Source organism: Orcinus orca, chromosome 10 (genome assembly GCF_937001465.1).
Source record: "Orcinus orca chromosome 10, mOrcOrc1.1, whole genome shotgun sequence".
Lineage (NCBI taxonomy): Eukaryota > Metazoa > Chordata > Mammalia > Artiodactyla > Delphinidae > Orcinus > Orcinus orca.
The window spans coordinates 94,239,122-94,260,772 of NC_064568.1; the positions used below are offsets into that span (position 1 = coordinate 94,239,122).

Sequence of the window (21,651 nt, forward strand, 5' to 3'; positions counted from 1 at the left end):
ACACACACACACACACACACACACACACACACACACACACACACACACACACACACACACACACACACACACACACACACACACACTTTGACCTGGCCCTGTGCTTCCTAACGCTTGGCTTCTCGATTTATAAGGAGGGTTCAGGCGGAGAGTGGAGTGTGTGCCAATATATTCCTCTGAGGGACTCAAAGTGCCAGCGGAGAGGCTTCCAGCTCACCCTTTACAACTGTAACGCTTTCCAACCGAGTCGACTGGAAAGGCCCTTTTCAAACAGTACTGGTTGTCTGAAGTCAGGTCAAGGACTGCGTGAGACGGGATAAAGCCACTAGGGTAGAGGTTAGGCAATTTGCAGTGCAGATCCCACTAGAAATGAGTAGGCCCCCTGCATGCCAAAATGGAATACTCTGCAATATTTCCACTGGCATGTCACCCGCCCTGATGGTGTCTGAAGAGGATTCATCAACCGTCTAGAGGGTAGGATGCAACTTTCAAAACATGGATTCAATGAGTCCCTTTCACGAACACCCCAATCGTACGGGAAGGAAGGAGAATGTCAGAAGTAACAGTTAAATGTTTCCGACGTGGAGACCTTGAGCTGCCTTCACGCATCAGAAGGCAGAGCCGTGAAAACCTGGAAGGAAACCGCCGCTTCAGACAGCACTGCAAGCTGGCCTGCGAGTCTCGAGCCCAGATGGCGTCCCCTGTCATCAAGACCAGGTGCCAAGTGTGACCAGGATGCCCACCTACCTGCCAAAGGGAAGTGCAGACCTGGTTAAGGAATAACCCAGAAGACAAGGGCAGGGCAGCCGGGAGGAGGCCCTGTGTGCACGAGGAGCTGACTCGTGACATCCAAGGTGTGAATGAACCAAGAACACGGGCGGCAGGTCAGGGGACGGCGCAGAGAGAGGGGGCCTGGGTCCCGGGACGTCAGGGACAGGGGGCCCTAGAGCTTTCCCTGGCACACCACAGGGGCAGCCTGGCTGACAGGCTGGGCTGACACTGGCCGCTCCTCCCCTTGAGAGGCACGGCTACGGTTATGAAATAGCTCACATTTCCTTCACTGTCCCCAAACCTCCTGGAACACGAGACCCGTACTGTTTTACAATCTTTCGGGAAGAAATTATGAGGAAGCCAAATCTGGGGACTCTGCAGGAGGACCCTGAAGGCCATGGAGAAAGCTGGAAGGATAGACGAGATCTGGCAGCAGGGAGATTAACTAACGCATTCTACATGAAGGGATGTGTGGACTGCAGGGCAATTTCCCCAAAGCCTACCCAGTTAATCACTCTTCTGGCTTTAAATATACACGGTAGAAGGCTCAAGTAACAACAGGTTATTTCCAGAAGCTAAGATAAAAGGTCCTCTAAATTTGGGGGAACGGGATCTAAGAAATTCAGAAGCAAAGCAAAACTGCACTAGTCCATTGTGGTAAATCTGACAGTAATTGTAAACTCCATAAATATACATATCACAGAACTCAAATCATGAAATGGGCAAGATTTAGAAAACACATGAGGCCTTTCTCCAAGTAGAAGGAGGTGGGTGGCATTATCAGTTACAAGAATGAACACAGATAAATTCCATGCGTGGGCAAGCTACTTCGGGCTGACTGCAGCCCTATCTGGTGAATGCCACAGGGCCTTCCCCTTCCATACAGGTTGAGAATTTAAAATAATTGGAAAGCACTGCTCTAAATTACATTTACAGCATAATATTCAAGCAAATAAGATGAATTAACGTATAACAAATAGGATTCCCTCAACTTCAAATAATCCCATGATTTTTCCAAACTCAAGCCTAGAACCATCCTTCCTAGGCCATCTCAATTGCCAATCCCCTCCCAAGCCCTTAGGGCCTAAGAAACACCTTGTTTGCCCTCTCTTAGGGCTCTTGGCCTTGGATAGCTGCTCCCTGTGCATATGAATCATGTTTCAATCCCCACTGAAGTCAGGGACTTGGGCTAATCCAAGTGGTCTCACAGAAGCAACAACTCAATAAATAAATGTCCAACTTTAATTCTACCCAATTGAGAGGAACAACATCTTCTCTAAGGTCAAACAGCCCTTACAGTTTCCTGACCTACCAGGAAATAGTTATAGTCTCACAAAAAGAAACATGGTACAAAATAACACAGCAATTAACTTAATCTACAATTGAAACAAATAGAACTGTCACCATCTCAAATCCCTACTGGACTGTTACAGACTTAATGCCCACCAGTCAAATTCTTATGTTTAAACCGTAACACCCAGTGTGACTGTATCTGAAGGCAGAGCCTGTAAAGGTGACGAAGGTTAAATGAGGTTGTAAGGGAGGGCCCCTAATCTGATAGGGTTGGTATCCTTTTAAGAAGGGGAAGAGAAACCAATGCGCGCTCTCGCGCTCTCTCGCGCGCGCGCTCTCGCTCTCTCTCTCTCTCTCTGCCAGGAACCAAGGCCTCACCAAGAACTGAAGTGGCCGGCACCCTGGATCTTGGACCTCCAGACTCCAGACTACGAGAAATAAAGCTCTATAGTTTAAGCCATCCAGTCTGTGATATTTTCTTATGGCAGCACAAGCTGACTTATATATAGACTTACACCACAGCCACAAGAAAATGGAAAGAAATCAGCAATCTCACCACACTGCTGCCTCACGTTTTTGCATCCGCAAGGCCATCAAGCTGATCATGGGGTCCTCACAAGAATCAATCTAACTGAGAACACACTGTATTAGCAGAGAAGGCACATGACTTACAGATGCCAACTGCCCTTGGGGAAAAGCCAAGTCTTGAACCCCAGTTCCAGAATGTCCTGAATTATAACACCAAGGCTGAGTATTCTAAACACGCAGACTAAGAACAGTACCACAAAGGGGGCGGGGCAGGGGTGCCACAAGAGAAAAGTGACATGGAAGAGGATGAGAAGTAACTGTTTAAAAGCCCACTTGGTCTGGACTCGCACAACCGCTCAGACTGAAAACTGTGACGCTGGTTTAGCATGGAGAATCTGGCTCCACGAGTGCCACCACGAGACGGTAAATGTCATCCTTGAGCACGAGTGCTGCCTCGAGATGGTAAATGTCATCCTTGAGCACGAGTGCCACCATGAGACAGTAAATGTCATCCTTGAGCACGTCCAACTGTGGGGTCCTATTCAAGCACTGCTTGAGGCCTCCAAGAGCTGCTTACTGTGCCTCTGTCTCTGAGGCACTTTCAGGTCTCAACAGACACTCTCTGGCATCTGGTACATTCTGGAGAAATATCGTAAACTCACGTAACATCATAAAAGCTCCTAAAAACAGAGACAGCCATGTTGACAAACCACCAAATGAGCACATACTTTAAAGAAGTCAAATGAGCTAGAAGGGGCGGGTGAAAACTTTTCTGGGGCGACGGAAAAGTCCTGTATCAACACTGGAGCTCTGGTCATACGGGTATATGTGCATCTGGCAACTCACGAAATTGCACACCTAAGATAAGTGATTTCACAGAGTGTAACGTCTTCCTCGATTTATTAAAAAAAAAAAAAAGTGGGGCAAGATCTGGCTTCAGGAGTCCTGGGTTCAGATCCTGATTTGACCACTTCTTAGCAACGTAGCTTTGAGCATGCTGCTTTCCATCTGAGGCCCACTAAACAAACCCGCAAAGTTATGATAGTAATCGTATAATTACCACACTGTTATGAGAATTAAAAGCAGTAACTTTTATTTTCTTAAAAGGACAGTTTTATTTTAAACTACCAATCAATGTATCTTGCACATAGGTAGGCTTTCAACAAATGTAGTTCAGAAAGAAAGGATAAAAGGGTGACCCAATTCCAAGAATGTTTATGATAACGAGACTTATATAAAGACATCACAGTTATGAATAAATGTGCGCTTTGGGAACAGGGAAAATAACATGGGCTGTGACCTGGGGTGAGGGGGCGAGAGGGTCAAGGTGTATGCATTTTCAAAATGAAATCTGGAGTGAGCGATGGTACAAACTCCTGAACAGAGAGGAACACATCCACAGTGTAGCAGAGGGGTGCTGGGCACAGGGGCAGGGACACAGCCGGTGTGCAGGTGACCACACACTCCACAGAGCACCCAGGAGCTGTGCATACAGCAGCAGTGATCATGGATGAAGCTTTTCTCTCCTGACACTTAAAATCTACTGTGGGGCGAGAGCTTATAATAAACAAACAGAATAATACAAGGCCAGGCAGTGAGAGAGTCTACGTCAAAAAATATTACAAGGTAAGGAGCTAAAGGGTAACAGGCAAAGGCACAATTTTTAATAAGATGCTCAAGGAAGAGGTCTCTGGTAATGGCACATTTGACCAGGACCCTGAAATGCCAAGAGTGATCAAGTCACACAGGTACCCAAAGCGAGAGAGTTCTAGACAGAAGCATCGGCAAGCACAAAAATTCTGGGGCAAGAGTATACTACCAAATGCATTTGGAACAGCAGGAAGGCTAGACTAGGTGAGGGAGAGATGGGCAGATAAGACCAGAGAGATGCTGGGGGACCATATCAGTGTCCAGGGTAAGATGCTTGCCTTTCACGCTAAGAGAGACGGGGGGACATGCGGGACACCGCATGTGCTGATTCACACTACAAAGGACTGTTCTAGCTGCTGCCTAGACAGGTAAAAAGGCAGGAGTTGAGGCAGCTTTAGGAGTCTCAGCCCAAGACAGAGGTGGTGGACTCGTGGCAGTGGCGCAAACTTAGTTTCAGAACATATTGTGAGTTTAGAATAAACAGGTTTTGCAAAATCGGGGCGGGGGTGGGGGTGGGGGGGTACCAGATAACTCCCAGGTTTTGATCAAAGCCACCAGAAGTATGGAACTGGCATTTACTGACAATGGAAAGACAGGCAGCGGGGGAGCAGATGGGAGGGAGTGGAGAGACAGAGCTGGCTTGGTAGACCTCAAGTTCAGGAGACCTATCAAGAGAGCAAAGTGCGGAAGGCAGGTAGGCAACTGGAGTTCAGGAGAGAATCATCATGTCAAACACCGCCGGATGGGCAAACTAAAGCTACACGGACTGACAACTGGATTCGGCCATCAAGGTCATTATTAGCCTTGGTAAAGGGCCTGACTCTAGGGGCTCAAAAGAGAATGAGCTGGGAGAGGATATTAACATGAATATAAATACTAGAGGGAAACACTGTGTAGACATTTTTTTTCCGAGGAATTCTATAAAGTAAAAGAAATGAACAGCAGGAGGGAGATAGATTATCGGAGGGTTTATTTTATGGGAGAAACTACAACATGTTTTGTTTCCTGATGGGAATGATCTAGTAAAGAAGTAAACAAATGATGAAGAAAAGAGGGATATTTTCCAGAGTGGTGTTCTCATAGAGATGAGAAAAAGGGATTTTGGTGCCCAAAGGGAGGCACTGAGCAGACAGACTCTTAGAGGCGGAAGAGCTTTAAAAAACATCCCAGGGGGGCTTCCCTGGTGGCGCAGTGGTTAGGAATCCGTCTGCCAATGCGGGGGACACGGGTTTGTGCCCCAGTCCGGGAAGATCCCACATGCCGCAGAGCGGCTAGGCCCGTGAGCCACAACTGGTAAGCCTGCGTGTCTGGAGCCTGTGCTCCACAACGGGAGAGGCCGCGACAGTGAGAGGTACGCGCACCGCGATGATAAAAAAAAAAAAAAAAAAAATCCCAGGACACAGCAGGTTTCCATCCCCTCGGCTTCAACATCTCTCAAAGTTGAGCCATTCTAAGAACACGGGGAGGCAGGAAAACACTGTGGAACTGTCTCAAGCTCAGACATCACACGCACCCCCGCCCCAGGTGTCACTACCTGAGTGGTGTGCCCCTCTTACTACAGGGGTCCAAGCCAAGAGGATGGGGCTGTAATCAAAGAGAGAGCGCAGAGCTCGCAGAACTGCCAGAGGCAGCAGGCTGAGGGAGCTGGATGGGCAGCGGGCCTCAAGCACAAGTGACAGGAAAAGAGGAGCAGAATACATTCACCTCCAGAGGCACCTCCATCCTTAACGCTCCATGAAATCCTCACACGCAGCCATGCCTACTGGGAAGGCTGGTGTCTCGCCATCATTTAAATTGGATTTCTGGTTCCAATCAGCCTTCAGCATGATCCATTCCTTCCAGTTAAGCTCATCAGCAAGGTTCAAAATTCCTCATCTGTAAAATGATGAGCCTGACCTACGTACCTCCAAAAGTCCCTTCCAGCTCTAGCAATCCGTAATTCTGTGGCCGAAAGGGCTGCAGGCAGGCTCGCCATTCCCTTGGTCAGAGCAGTACAAGCAGGCTGGCCACTGACACCTGCCACTTGTCCCACTGGACTGTGACGTCAACCATCCCGGCCAGTGTCTATTTGTTGGTCCACACCCCTGCCCCACACTACCCCGTCCCAGCCTCAGCCCTCGCTCCAACAGTCCCACAGCTTTCAAGGCCCACAGGAATGCAACTTCTTTACTGAAGCTCTTCCTGGTAGCTCAGCACTGGGCCTTTCACATCACCTGCCTCCCTGCTGGCCTCCTCACATCAAACCAGTCACACACACCTCTGATTTTTAAAGCATTTTGTTCTATTTTATTGTGCTTCATTGATACCCAGTCACACATATTTCTCTCTTGTTAGAAAGCACCTCACAGTTATCATGGCTTACACTTATAACTGGAAGCATATTTTCTTTTCTCCCATAAAATAATGCATCACTTAATGACATCTTAGATGAGATGAAATAAGCTGTTCTGACTCCCCCAAAATTAGCAATTTCAGTTCCGTCTTTATTACTCACAATTGCTCCTACATACTAAGAATTCCATCAAGTACTGATCAGATGGGAGCTCTATCTAGAAATTTCCCATCTGCATTACTCAGGGTCATGAAGACTGACGACAGAACACCTACAAGAGAAAGAAATCAAGCCTTCCCAACTCCACCATTATCCAAGAGAGATGCAGCTTCATTTTTAAACAAAGAATAAATGTAGGTTGTTTTCAAGAAGTGTATTTGCCCTCACGGCCTTGCTCTCCCATGGAGTGCCGTCAGGGGACGCAGGTGACAAATGTCTCAGGCGCTGGACTGTTAAGAGAAAACTTAACTCCTGGCCCAGCCTGCAGAGGCCACAAGCACGGACACAGCAGCAGTTCAACCTGGAAAAGCCAATTTCTTCGGCAGGGGGTGGGGGGAGATGGTCTTTCCTGTTGAAGTAGAGACTATCTTGAGAACTGCTGGACATCAGAGCTTCAGGCCAGGAGAAGGCCACCATACAGTCACAGCATTCATTTCAAATATGGCCAAAAATACACTTCCATTCATCAGACAAGGTGCCCAGACTTTGATTTTGACTCGGAAGTCACACTTTAATCTCATCCTATAAACAGTGAATTTGCAGAAGCTGGGCCCGTGTTTCATTCCACGGACATCAGTAATCTCAGAGAGATTTTGAAGAGTCCAACAAAATTCTACCCTCTTAAAAAAGCAATGGGATGGGGGGGTGTGGTTTGCACAGGGGGTCCTATATTTGTACTTCTAGCTTTGATCCTTGGCTACAAATGGACAGTTGTTGCCAGCAAGGCCACTGCCCTCTCTCACCACCTCATGGAGGTGAGTGGCAGCCCTCTGCCAGCTGGCTGGTTCCACAACAATATTAAAAACACAAATCTATATCCCCAGGTGAAGAAACAGAAAGAAATAATGAATGTATCTGTGTGGAAGGAGGATGACCAATCAGGAGGAATGCAGTTTTTCGATTTCCTCTATCAATTCAATGACAAGTGCTAATGAAGCCCAGAACCATGGTCACATGAATAAATACTTGTACTGCCCCTCACTTCTGAGGTCTCTTTGCCAACGAAAGATTTCACAAATCTCCTTCAAAAGAAACTGCTATTTGAAAAAAAAAGTATTCCTACAATTTTGTATTTTTGAAATCCTATCTTTATAGGGGGTTCCAAAACTACTTCTATTTATTTAAGTGGTGGCTATTATAAGCAAAGGAGAAAGCTGGGGTTTAAATCCTGGCTCTGCCCCATACTAGTAGTGTAAGCAAATTGCTAATCTGCCCTAGTGCAGTTTCCTATATTTCTAGAAAATGGTTGGTTCTGAAAGTTAAATGAGCAAAATACAGGTGAAGTGCTAGAACAATAACTGGCAAAAAGCAAGAGCTCAGTATAGGTTCCAGCTATCACAACTACCATACAATTCTAAGAAAAAAGAGTCCAGCTTCCCTTAAATCTAGTCAAGATGCTTTAGCTGGCCACAGGGTTTGCTGGATCTCAGATGAAATTTATAGGAAGCAAATGAAATTCAAATACAGCTAATAGCTCCCCTCTCTTACTGTGTAATTATGTGTACTCATTATTTGTGTAGCATGTTATTATTTAAATGTCCCTAATTTCAGCCCCAGCAGGCCAAGGGCCCTCAGAGTGGCCGAGGCCTCTGCCTCTGCCAGCCTTTCTGAAGCTTTTGTCAATTTATTACTGCCGGGAAAAGTGGCACCATCTACAGCAGAGAGTAGACAGAAGGCTCACATCCAGCAGAAACCTTAGCATCGCCTCCCCTGAAGCCTGGCTACAGCCAACAAGCTGTGTAACAACGGCTTCAATTCCTACAGACAACCCACTGGGATGTCCAAGACTCAAGATTCGTTACCTCCAGTAGGACAAAAAAAAATTCTTCCCTCGTCACTTCGGAACCACAAACCAAGACTGATGGCAAACATGGATTTTATGACATAAAGTATGAGGTCTCTCTACTATCTTATGTCTGCTTGGCTTATTACGTCTCTACCAGACCTGCACAAGGGGCGTGGCTGAGCCCAGGCACTCAGACAAGCTGCTGTTGTTGGCACCCTGTTAGCAGACGCCAGCCCCCGACCCTCCTCACACAGGAGGCCAGGGCAGGGGGCTGCTTGTTCATCATCCTAGCATGCCTGTGATTTCGCAGAAGTGATGTCAATTCATTTCCCAATTAGATAAAAATTATGTCAAGCCCATTCTACTGTGAACTCAAGATATTATTTTAAAATTGAATTTTCCCAGGAAACTCTGGCAAGACCAATAACCAAGAAACATCTTTGCTTTGAAATATAGGGGGGAAAACAAAACACCTTGTTTTCAATACTACTGTTGCAAAGATAGGATGCCATTTTCCTCCATTCTGGATTCTAAAGTAAGTACTGGATTCAAAGTTACTTGAGCCGTAATTCCAATTCTGCTACTGCAGCATAAATAACCATGTGCAATTAGGAAGTTACTACCACAGAGAACACACTCACAGAGCCCACCAACAAGAATGTCATCTTGCCCTCACAGACAGAAACCCCACAGGTCTCAGAGGTACCTCCCTACCCACGATCCTCAAGCCACGAAGCATGAGAAAGGGAGCACAGGGGGCAGAAGCCCCACCAACACCGCCCTAGCCGGGGTGCAGGCACCTACTCTCACGTCTGTCCCGTCCAGTTTCATACCACGCCTCCCAGCAAGGGTTCTGTACTGGACAGTTTCAAATTCTACTGTCAGATAACTTTCTGTCACAATTAAAACTAAAACAATGGAATTATTTCAACTTTTGAAAGGGAACCTCGAGGGGGTAGGGGACCAAAAAAAATGAAAAGAGAAATGGAAAGGAAAGGCATGACTGTTAAAACCACTCTTGCCCCACCACTAACCTATCTTCACTTGCCCCACGATGAAGAACCCCAAACAGTGTGCTGTGATGTACAGCGCCAGACAAGGTCACTCTACTGCACAGCATACGAATGATGATCTGTTATAACACATCCACTCAAACTTGAGTGATAAATGTAGACGCGCACATATGTACACACATATGTACACATATGTACACACCTTCAGAGAGAAGGCTGCTTGCAGTTCTCACTACCCATCCCCACCAAGAGCCTTGGAGGCTGCCGGCTACTTCAGCTTTCTCTGGATCACACCCCCCTAGGACAGCACCCTTGAGATTCTGGGACCTACAGAGAGGGACTTATTCCCATGGTAACGCGTCTGGTTTCCATGCTTTCCAGTAGCCCCCAAATAAGAAAGCACACATTGTTTAACATGCTAGCTGCCTTTAAGAAAATTATGCTTAAAACACACACAAGTTCTAAAACGAGGAGATGTATTTACTTAGAATTGCTATCGAAATCCAACATGCGGAATAACAAAAAGGTGGCCTTGGAATACAGCCTGCACAAACACCAACATGAACCAGAAAAGGGCATGCAGACACCAACTTCACAACCAAAAGAGGGGGGAGGAGGGAGGGAGGGAGGGAGGGAGGGAGGGAAAGGCAAGTCAGTCTGCATCAGGGTGAAAGGCCAACTACCACGACAAACAACAAAGACCACCTTTTTTATGGAGGTGGTAAAAGAATGATTTAAAGTCTTCAATGATCCCAATAGACATGTACGTGCCAACTTTTCTTAGAATTCCTTCCTCGGGATCGTCAAGCCCCGAGTATGCCAATGAAAACAGGAGCTACATTTGGCCAACTAGCTGGCAGCACTAGTTGCTTCTTGAATGCTTTATCTTAGTTTTTGTTCTTTTACCCAAATTCCACCATTATTCAATCCTGGACACCCGGCTACCTTCTTGTCCTAAAAGCGGATTTTTCCCAGTTGGGTGGGTTTTTTAGTTGTTAAAAGATTCCTAAAGCACGAAGGCATCACCACTCCAGAACAACAGAATGAGAGCATGCCTTGTCACAGCAGTAAAATCTAACCCCGTAGCAGCAGCCACTGCTCTACTATAACCCCAGGATCCAGTGATATTCTCCCCCCGTCACCCTCCCCTCAAAAACTTAAGAGCAGAACAGTATGTTCAATGTGAAGCAACGTCAACAAGATTGATCACGTCAAATGCTCTCTAAAAAGACACATGGCTTAGCAATTACTCCATTACAGGCAGCCAAGAAATGGTGGGGTCCCTACCTGGTAGGAGACCCATGAACAGATAGGGGTCCAAGCTGTGTAACTAACTGTGGCAACAGATTCCTCAAATTATTTTGCTTCTGCACGTGTGAAAGATTCAAAACGGGCCTTTCCCATACACACTGGCTCAGACCTCAGGCGGTTCTTGTTCCAAGTCACACAGTACTAGAAGAGGGCGACAGAACCTGGGTGAATGGCAGGGCAGACCCCGGTGGTGTTCAGGAAGGCCACGTCAGAACACCCCGCCACGGCCTTGTGGAAAGGGAGCGCCAGAAGGTCCTGTCTGGAAGCACTGGTTCCAACAAGAGGCTCCCAGACAACTCACCTTACAACTAAGCAGGATGGAAAAAAACTGGACGCCCTAAGTCAGCCTGTCGCTCTGCCCCCTGGCAAGATGTCAGGTTCCCCATGTGTGATGACTCTTACCGGAGGATCACAGCCAGACCTCAAAAAGAATAATAGGGGCTTCCCTGGTGGCGCAGTGGTTGGGAGTCCGCCTGCCGATGCAGGGGACGCGGGTTCGTGCCCCGGTCCGGGAAGATCCCACATGCCGCGGAGCGGCTGGGCCCGTGAGCCATGGCCGCTGAGCCTGCGCGTCCAGAGCCTGTGCTCCGCAACGGGAGAGGCCACAACAGTGAGAGGCCTGCGTACCGTAAAAAAAATTTAAAAAAGAATAATAGGATCTCCTCTTCCTTATCTCCTCACTCCAAACAAGTACAAACCAGAACACGGTCAATTCATTCACATTTATCTAAGATTCTAGGAGATTAATGAGAACAAGAGAGGCTGTGGAATACAGCCGCAGCCACAACCCCCGAAATAAAATATAAATAGTAACCAAATGCTAGTTCTGAAATGGTGTTCACTGGATGATTTCATCCGAGTCACACTAACCCTGTTAAAAACAGACACCAGAATAAACTCAGACGGGAGCATGTTTCTCTCCAGGCTTCAAGGACCCACTTGATACCCATCCAGGATGAGGGACGCTTCGGACGCACGGGAACTCTGCCTCCACTGCCCACCTGTGGCTGTGCGGCCACCTGCCAGCTTGATCAACAAGGAAGGAAGCAGGGCCTGAGGAGGCTGTTGAGCCAGAGAGAGAGCAAGAAGGGCAGCAGGCCCACCGGTTCAGGCTACTTCCTATATAAACAGGGCGTAAGCACCGAAGTTGCCCCATTTCAGCGAGATCATCAAAGGCTTCTTCTGCCCTCATACTCGGGTAGAAAGACAGATATTCACAGAAAAACCTGTAAGTCAGGCTCCACACTCAATCCAAGAACGGGCAGAAACCAGATCGCAGCCCTGGTCTTGTCTATAGGGCGCAGACTAAGGCACCTTGCCAATTATATTATGCAACATACAAAGGAGCATCAAAACAAATCTATAAACCCAGCGGGATGTCCAGAGTAACTGCCATTAGGGGCCCAGCCTGCGAAGCACGAGCCGCCCAAAGCACATCCATTTCGGAAACAAGGCCAGGCCCAGAGACATCATCCAAAACAACAAAACAGGCCACTCACCATTCACTGCTTTCAGGCTCCCAGCAATGCCTTCACCATGCTGCCTCTTCTGGGCATTCTTGAACTCCTTCAGAGACAAATAAAGGACTTTACGTACCACCCTTTCTTCTGACCACGGAATCCCATCACTGTCATCCTGGAGAAACAAGGAAGAATGGGGAGAGGGGATTACTTAACGGAAAGCAAGCAAATGTTAATTAAGAGTCAGAATAAACTTTAAAAAAAAAAAACCAACAAATCCCAAACAAGTATTAAGTGACTGAGACCAAGTTCTGGAGCTCAGAACTACCTCCTATAGTGGAGGGAGGGCACTGGCCCTTCCTGGAGAGACCACAAGCAAAGAGCTACCCCTCAGGCTGTAAAGGGACTGGAGGAGAGACACAAGCATCGCACTTCCTTTACATGCCCCGCACCAAATCCCATCATTCACTGGTAATAGAGAAGTTTTATAATCCTGGCAAAGTTTAGGAAAAAAAGGAGTTATTGCAGTCACAACAGGAGGTGTAATGCATCACTGTACTGGAGTTCTTTAAAGCGAATAATGCCAGAATGTAGGCACCTTACAGACACGAGCTACACCCCTTTGGAAAGTTTACTTACTGTTGGTGTTGCGGTTTGGTGCTACTTTCAAGGAATTTACAGTTCCGTCAGAAGAAATGAAACTGGATCTGTACTGGCCTTTTAAGGTGAGGAATCACAAAAACGAGAGAGGGAGAGGGACCACTGCAGAAAAGGGCAATGGATCTTTGTGGACTAGAGAACGGGGTGGCAGGGGGATGGGGGGATGATTTTTGAAAAAGAATACATACAACAGGTCTTGAAGATCCTCATTTAAAAGTGTGGCTCCCTTACGTCAAAATAAAGGTGAGGCGGGGGGCACACCAAAGAACCAGAGGGCACTCCAGCAATTCCAGTAGTAAACACACAACGACAGACTGCAGACCAGCAGGGATTGAGGCAGGACAACAGCCAAGTCTGGAAAGACGGAGATGGTCGATACCGGTGCCCCAAATGAGTTCACTGTTTTAGGGAACCGGCAAGAGAGTTTTTTAATTTAAGGTTTAAAGAGTTGCTTCACACAGCTTGGGATACTCACAGGTTCTCTTCTGTGGATATCTGCCTACTGTTTGCTAATCTAACAAGTTCTTATGGTCACACACCTACTTCAAGACTTAACCATTTTATGAGTTCAATTTAGAGATGGAAGGATTATGGGCTTCTCAGTTATTTGGGGCCTTAAGAGAATAAGGAAAACATTAATGCCCCAGTAAAGCAGGATTTGGGATACTCAGGTTCCTTTTGTTCAAACAGGAGGCCAAATACCCTAGAGACAGGCTGGTGCTATTACACTCAACATCCAACAGAACTGGGTTTTTTTACTCCCTGCCACTTACCCGGCCAACTAAACCCTCCAGGGGCCGAGATAAGGGAAATAGATTATCCAAGGTCTTCTCCAGCTCACAAATTCCTAAACGCTGCATAAACACACACTACATCTTAGAAATCCAACCACACAGACTCTAAAACCCTAAGTAACTGAGGCGGTGCTCCTGTTAAGCTTCCAGAATTTCTTAGAATGACGGCGATTCTCCATTTCCATAACAAGGGGAAGAGAAGGCCTGGGAGAAAAGAGCTAGGATTTCCACCTAGCCCGGATGTCCTTCACTTCTGCAGACCTGCCAAGCCGAGGCTTCCATCACCTCCAGAGGCAGAAGGCACATCCTGTGTCCCCAGTCGCTCTCCTAAGACAGACAAGGCATCTACAGACCAGGGTGGTGGTCGAGTCCACACATGAAGGCTGAAGGCAGACTTGGCCTCCACCCTGCGGGAGGAACACACGTTACTTCTTAACCACCACTGGGTCCGAGTCACCAGAGACCTGCCAATTGCATGGCTGAAAACCAGGAAAACGAAGCGCTCTGACCAGACCCCACCTGAGGAGCCCAAGGAACCAACCTGCATAAGAGGCAAATGGTTCAGCTACAGAACACGTGGAAAGCACAATGAATCACTCTTGGCAACAAGCAACGCCCCTCAGTGTGCGTGAAAATGCCTCTAGCATTTTGGTTTCAAATGAATGATAATCTTAACCTCGGGAAGAGTTCATGCTCATTGGGCTGAATTCCACCTTTCAGGATCCAGGGAAGTCTGTCGGGCAGAATTCTCTTCACCACCCCCAGGTTCCTACCCTCAGCATTCAGGTCTCCACAACAAGCCAGGCTGTGATTATAAATGATTATTTCCTACATACACAGAGTTTATAAATTGTAAATCCCCAAAATAGCTTTCAATGTAAAATTCCTGTGACGATTTACTGCTTCCTGTTCAGACTGGTGCCTTCATTTTGGCTCCAGGCCTCCATATGGGAGAATTATACCCCGACAACTAATATCTAATTAAAACATAAACCATGTGAGAGGAAAACTCCTGCAAAGGAAGATGCATTTAAGGTTCACTTAGTTGACACCAGCAGCCCCATGACCCCTATAAAGTACTTTAAATACAGGAGAAGCAAATCCAGGACACAGAGTATGGGGTTTCCAGTTCTAGACATTAAAAATCAAACAAAACAACACACACACACACACACACACACACACACACACACACACACACACACACACACACGAGTTCTTTTATAATCTAGAATGCTGGTAAAGACTTCCCTCAGTGTTGATGCAAGGTGCAAACCTAGCAGGTAAGAAGTCGGCTCTGCTCTGTTTCCAAAAGCTCAGCAGGTAAGAATTCAGAGATTAGAAATCCAACTGCCATTCACAGCTGCAGAGTCACGATGAATCGCTACATTCCGCTTACACCCCTCCCTACTGGGAGGCTAGCAAGGTGGGCCTGCACCCAACCACAAGGCAGCACAGGGCTGTGCAACCTAAGCTGCGAGTCCTGGAAAGCCGGAAAGAAGGTATTTCAGAGGCCTAACGCTTACCCACCCTTATCATAGTTCTGAAGGAGCAAGTACTGAGCGCTCTAGAAAACAACCCAGACGTAACTAACTCCCTCACCAGAAGTCAAGCAACTCAGGTGAACCCCCCCTCTTCCCCGGCCACCCCCCAGCCCAAGAGCTTCTGTGACCTTTAAGTCCAGCCCTCTGTTATATTGCCCCCTTTTCAGTAGCTGTCTTATTTAGAAGTAATGTCTCCATGGAGTCAGGAAATCGTTTCTCCTGCTCAGCACCTGAAACATGCCTGACAGAGTGAGAGCTCAGGATTTCTGAAAACTGTACAAACTCAGCCCCACACCTCCCATGTACCATTACCCACACTTGGCTGCCAGTGCCTAACTTCCAGAATGGGTTAAGTGAAGTGCCTGAAATCACTCTAATTCCTGACTGAAACCACAGCTCCTCCCCAAAAACACTCCCCACGGTGACTAATCCAACAGGGCCAGGCGACACCTCACATTCTCAGCAGTAAGCGTGTCAGTGTCCTAACACAGGGGCCACATCACCCCTTCTGCCACCACCTAGAGCTCCCTGCAAAAAAACAGCGCCCATCTCCAAGTCCACATGGCCTTACAGGGCCCAAATCCGCGGCCCCTGTTGCAGTCCCTTACCCTCAGCTAAACACCAACCAGTTCATTCACAAAATACCCCTTCTGAGTTCTCCCTGTTCTTCTTCCCGAGGAACAAAGTAGCCAAGCATTCAGTCCATTCTACTTTACTGGTCAGCTTAATAAAGGCAGACACAGGAGGAGGCATAGCCACTGGTATGGAGTCTAGCAGCCTCATTCTGATGCAAATTCAGCTGCCCGGAGTGTGTGTCTATTCTTGTGAACTGCATTATTGATTTAAAAACAGCTCTTGTCATTTGGAGTTTCCATAAGACCTCTAGGTTAAGAGACCATCTAAAACTTGAGAAGAACAATCAGGCTCCCGATGACACACCACCTTTCCTCATTCCCCCAGTCTCTTACTTGTTTCTCCCCAAGACCAAAAGATGCTTTGCAAACACTGAAATAAACAAAAATAATTGGGTCTGCTGGCTGTAGCGGCGGGGGGGGGGGGGGAATCTTCACATAGATCTAGATTCACTTGGCTATTGACTGCGAAAAATCACTTTCTTTGGCAAATGGAAGACTGAGTAATAAGACCTTTAAAAGTAAAAGTGACAGGGTTTTCTTTGCAAATACCCTTTGCATTTGTAAATACCCTTTGCATTTGTAAAATGTCTACCATTCTTTGAAATAGCCACATTACACAGCAGGACCTCATTAAGCTTGCAGTTAACTGTACCCTCCAAGGTGATTTTATTGGGGGGCGGGGGGATCCTTTTTTGTCCCCCCCACTACAAAGCAACAAAACCCAAAGGAAGGCTCCAATCCAACAAAAATCACAGCTCCCAGTTGTAGAATTATTTTTCTGTGATGCTCTCCTGACCTCTAAGGTAAAAAACAAAAACAAAAACCAACACAACAGGCCACAGAGGGTCATGTGTGAATGAGACCATAAACCAAGTTGTCCTCCTTACCCAGGTTTACTGGACAGGACAGAAAAGAAGGTACGGGATTTGCTGGGTGCAGGTTGCTGTGTCTTCCCCACACACACCGTCATGGAGAAGGGCTGGGTTTGTGGACATGGGCGTGGCATGCATGACTGTTTTCAATGTGCTTGAGTGCCCAGCCCAACCTCCACTGACGGCATAAATTCAAATCAACGTTAGTTTAAATAAAGCCCAAAAAGGATCTTAATATAAATAAATTTGCTGACCATTCAAACTGCCCCTCCATGGCCCACACTTCAAAACACTGGGTTATTGATTTAACATGCTCTAACTACACCAAGAGTTCTTCTAATTGACTGCGTCAAAACTATCAGGTCAGTGATACAGTAAAGCCATGCCCTCCATTCAGCCACAGGCCTGGGCCAAGCCTTCCCGGGCTTCTGCTCTCCAGTGATGGCCAGCTTTTCACCAAGCTGGGCTTCCAATCCTCTTCTGAGCGCCCAGATGCTTTAGTGCAAGGAAACAGGGACGTCCAGGTCAGTCAAGCTTACAAAACAGGTGCCAGGCAGAGGACAATACCCCTGCAGTCATAAGGGAAGTATATAAAAAGCGATAATGATTGCAGTCATCCCTTGTTATCCACGGGGGATTGGCTCCAGGACCCCGCACAGATACCAAAGTCCCAGGAGGTTCAAGTCTGTTATATAAAATGGTTATTTTATACAATAACCATTATATAGGTTATTATATAAAGGTAGGTCTGCATATAACCTACCTACATCCACATCCTTCCTACTGTACACTTTAAATCAGCTCTAGATTACTTGTAATACCTAACACAATGTAAATGCTATTTACGTTTTTACTGGTGGGGCAAGTATTTACATATTTGCTGGTGGAGCAAAGTCAAGTTTTGCTTTTTGTATCTTTCTGGAAGATTTTTCCTGAATGTTTCCAATCTGCCATTGGTTGAATCCAGGAATGCAGAACCCACGGATGTGGAGTGCCAACTGTATGACAATGGCAAACGTCTCCTGGGTGCTCGCTGTATACCAGACGTTGGGCTCAGCACTTGCTTGCACAGTTAATGCTCCTGATTCTCTGCTCGGCCTCCCCTTGGGACAAGGGCCACACCATGCTTTCTCCCTTTAGTTTAAAAGGGATGGGAAAGGACGGAATCACGAAACTCGTGGTTATCATTCAGAGATGAGTTTCAGGGTCTTGCCCAAAGGCGCCGTGGCTGGAGAGAAGCAGGAGCACCTCAGGAACCCGCTATGAGTCCGCCGGTCCACTACGGGGCAGGTGCCAGATCAGGAAGCGAAATTCTAAACTCAGAAATTTGTTATTAAAGAGAAAACATCAAAAGGGCAACTCACATTGGCTGCTAAATGAAAGCACCATTAAAATTACTAATTTCAAGGGGCGAATATAAATGTTATATGAAAAACAAACAACTCATGCATCAGCTAGAGCTGGAAACTACTAAGAGGAGAAGGCAGAGGAGAGGAAAGGAAGGAGGGAGGGAGTTCCTCTCACTGGCCCTTACAACCGGCTTCTAGAACTGAAAGAATATCAATTCTATGAGCATCTCTCAAAGCATCCTTATGCAATTTCTCTATGTCTCCATTTTTTTCATGGTTTCAAATTCAGGCCATCTTGACTCAAGAGAGGGAAAACAATGATGAAAAAGCACAGGTTCTAGGGAAGCCCATTTCTGATCAAATTTAAAAAAATATTTTCTAACAATTACAACTATTTTAAAAATGAAATGGGTCCCCCCTGCCCACGGAAGGTAGTGACTTTCCCACTACTTGCGAGCAAACTGCGTAAGAGTCTCATCCATCACAGGTAGAGTGACCAGTAACTTATCATCGCAGCCAAGGGCACTGCTAATAATGATGCTGGGACAACTGATAGAAAACTGGGACGTAGGTCAACCAGGGACTAGGCCCCTTCCAGCAGATTTGAATCCATTATTTTAAAAAAAGGTCTTCACTACCACACAGATCATTTTTAACAACATCACCACATAAAATAAAGCCAACATCCACGACATAGTGGGATAAAAGTGTGACACACACCTGCGTTTTTAAGTTGAAATCCAGAACCTCCCACCACTGTTTTAAATTTCAACCTGCGGGGGGTTGGGGGTGGGACTGGTAACGACACACGGGACAGACGCAGAAGCCACCACGTTCCACAGAAAACACTCCTGCTTCCACAGGGAGGGAGCACAGCACGTCACATGCTCTTCACAGCCTCCGGTAAGTAAACCAAGCAGATGGGGCTGTGCAAGTTGGGAGAGAAGAGAACATTCAGGTTCACAGGCAGGAAGACCTTCTCCTAACATGAAACCCCTTATTAAAACTTATACAGGGCTTCCCTGGTGGCGCAGTGGTTGGGAATCCGCCTGCCAATTCGACAGGACACAGGTACGAACCCTGGTCCAGGAAGATCCCACGTGCCACGGAGCAACTAGGCCCACACATCACAACTACTGTGCCTGAGCTCTGGAGCCCACGAGCCACAGCTGCTGAGCCCGTGTGCTACAACTGCTGAAGCCCGCACGCCTAGAGCCCGTGCTCCGCAACGGGAGAGGCCCGCGCACTGCAGCGAGGGGTGGCCCCCGCTCGCCGCAACTAGAGAAAGCCTGCGTGCAGCAACGAAGACCCAATGCAGCCATAAATAAATAAATAAATAAAATTTATTTTTAAAAAAACTTATACAAGTGCTAAGACAAACAATTATGTGTTTAGATTACAGGAGCTACTGGATGAGTTACTAATACCACAATATGCATATATCTCACTTCTGTCAAGGCTCTGGAAATGGAGGGATTTGTGACTTTCCACTTCCTTTTCTTAAAAAAATAAAGTGTGATGTCCAATTCCAGTGCTCAATTCCACCCTGGGTTGGATTAACAGAAAATGCCAAATGGCAAGGCGGGGTATGGGGCGGGGAATTGATGGCTGCAAAGAGATGACCAGCAAGAAAAGCAAATTTAAAAGACTTGCTCCAGGAGGGAGGTGGGGAGAACGAATTCATAGCCCTTTCCTCCTTCCAGGGAAAACCGTCTGGAAAACTCTACATGCATGCCTTTTATTTTCTAGAGCACAAGTTTTGCATATACCTGCTATTAAATAATCCTACTTAAGGCAATTGGTTGCTGTCTGAAATATCAGCCTCTTCCATCAACAGTTTGAGAGAACAACAAAGGCATCGGAAATAATAGTAGTAATTTGTTGGGGGTGTTGATTCTTGGCACAGACTCCGTACAAACGAGGATTTACAGAGCTAGAGAGAGGGGGAGAACACTGAAGGATAAAGTGAGAGAGAGGCACAACTTAGGCTAAAACTACTGTTTCTTCCCCTTTTAACAAAATATTTTCTCCATTGGAAATCAACTCAGTTTCTCAAATCGACTTGGTGCTAATCCATTTTTTAAAATTCCATAAAATGGTTCACCTGTCAATACTCAAACATCAAAGAGAAATCGGGGAATATTCACACCTAGAAATTAGATAAGTGGCCAGGAAGCCACTGACTTACTGAACTTGTGAATGATGTTCCTTTGCCTTGGTTTTACATTAAAAGCACTTCAAGCAGCAAATTTCCTCCGACAGACATGCTTCCCAGGATAAAGCAAACGGTCTGAAAATGCTTATGCAAGGAGAGTTTTACTTCTTCCAAACTCCCATTAAATAATGTGTACTTATCTTTGATTACCGCCTATTTAAAAAAAAAAAAAGCTACAGCTGAAATTGGATTAAGAACTTCTGCTGAAAACGGTTTATTGCATAACACAACTCTGACAGCCTGAATCTCCGGCCACCAACTGAGCCTTTATAAAAATCTGCTGGGCAGCTGCCAAGTCAGCCCTTTTGCCTCTGAGCGTGTCCAACACCGCCGTTGTCAAGGCAGCAGCAGCACGGGCTGCGCCGGCGCACGTTCACTGTTAAACAGTGCAGTCAGGGACCAGCAGTGAGGGCCATGCAACACAGCACTCAACCCCCTGCAATTCTTGGTCTGACAGTTTGTTGTTTCAACATAATCAAAAAGGACTCAAGATCTAGAGCAGCATTATCTCCAAGAATCCAGCAGCAAACAGACTGGCAATCTACCTTCAGAATGAGGGCGAAATTAAGTCAAATTACAATACTTGACCGATATCTTAGAAAAAGAAATCAGAATGAGGGACAATCCAGTATCAGCAATGCCAACGTGCGACTCCAAAATGGCCTCATTTGGGAATAAATTATTAACAAGTAGGTTCCCAAAAGAATTCTGACTGATTTGGATCTTTTAATCACTACAGCCTTTTCATGTTAATAAGAATACCCCCCCAAATCCCCCAAATGGCATATTCTAAGCTGAACTATCCAATACAGTAGTCTCCAGCCACAAAAAATTAAGTTCCTTAAGTTGTAGTGTACACATTTCAAGAACTCAACAGCCATGTGTGTCCCAAAATGGACAGGTCAGCTAAAGAATGTTTCCATCATCATTGTAGTAGAGCAACGCTTATAATTAATTGGACAGGGTTCCAATAGACTGTATTCCTTGCTCGTGCATTTCATTACGTCCCTGAGACTCTTCAAAACATGTACCTTTATGTTCTACTCAGGAACAGGAAATTTCTGGAATATGAGACTACCTTGCACAAGAAAGCCAGAGTCTAAAGTAGGTAAGAACAGATATCCACCCATACAACTCTCAGGAAAGTGGTTCCAATTTGCTCTGCTACATGTGGCCTTTCAGATTGGCAGGGAATATACATGAAATTCAGGGGATGAAG

General features: G+C 46.5%; 1 protein-coding gene across 10 annotated transcripts in view; it reads right to left on the reverse strand.

Moving 5' to 3' along the window:
• Positions 1 to 21,651, reverse strand: part of JARID2 (jumonji and AT-rich interaction domain containing 2) — a 242,564-nt gene that overhangs the window by 115,779 nt on the left and 105,134 nt on the right. For all 10 annotated transcript variants that reach the window (XR_007479888.1, XM_033434865.2, XM_049716354.1 and 7 more), the window contains one exon: positions 12,403 to 12,538. Coding sequence is in view for 3 of the 10 variants with exons in the window: in XM_033434865.2 (XP_033290756.1) it covers positions 12,403 to 12,538 (136 nt within the window). In the remaining 7 variants the exon portion in view is untranslated. The remainder of the gene's footprint in view (positions 1 to 12,402; positions 12,539 to 21,651) is intronic.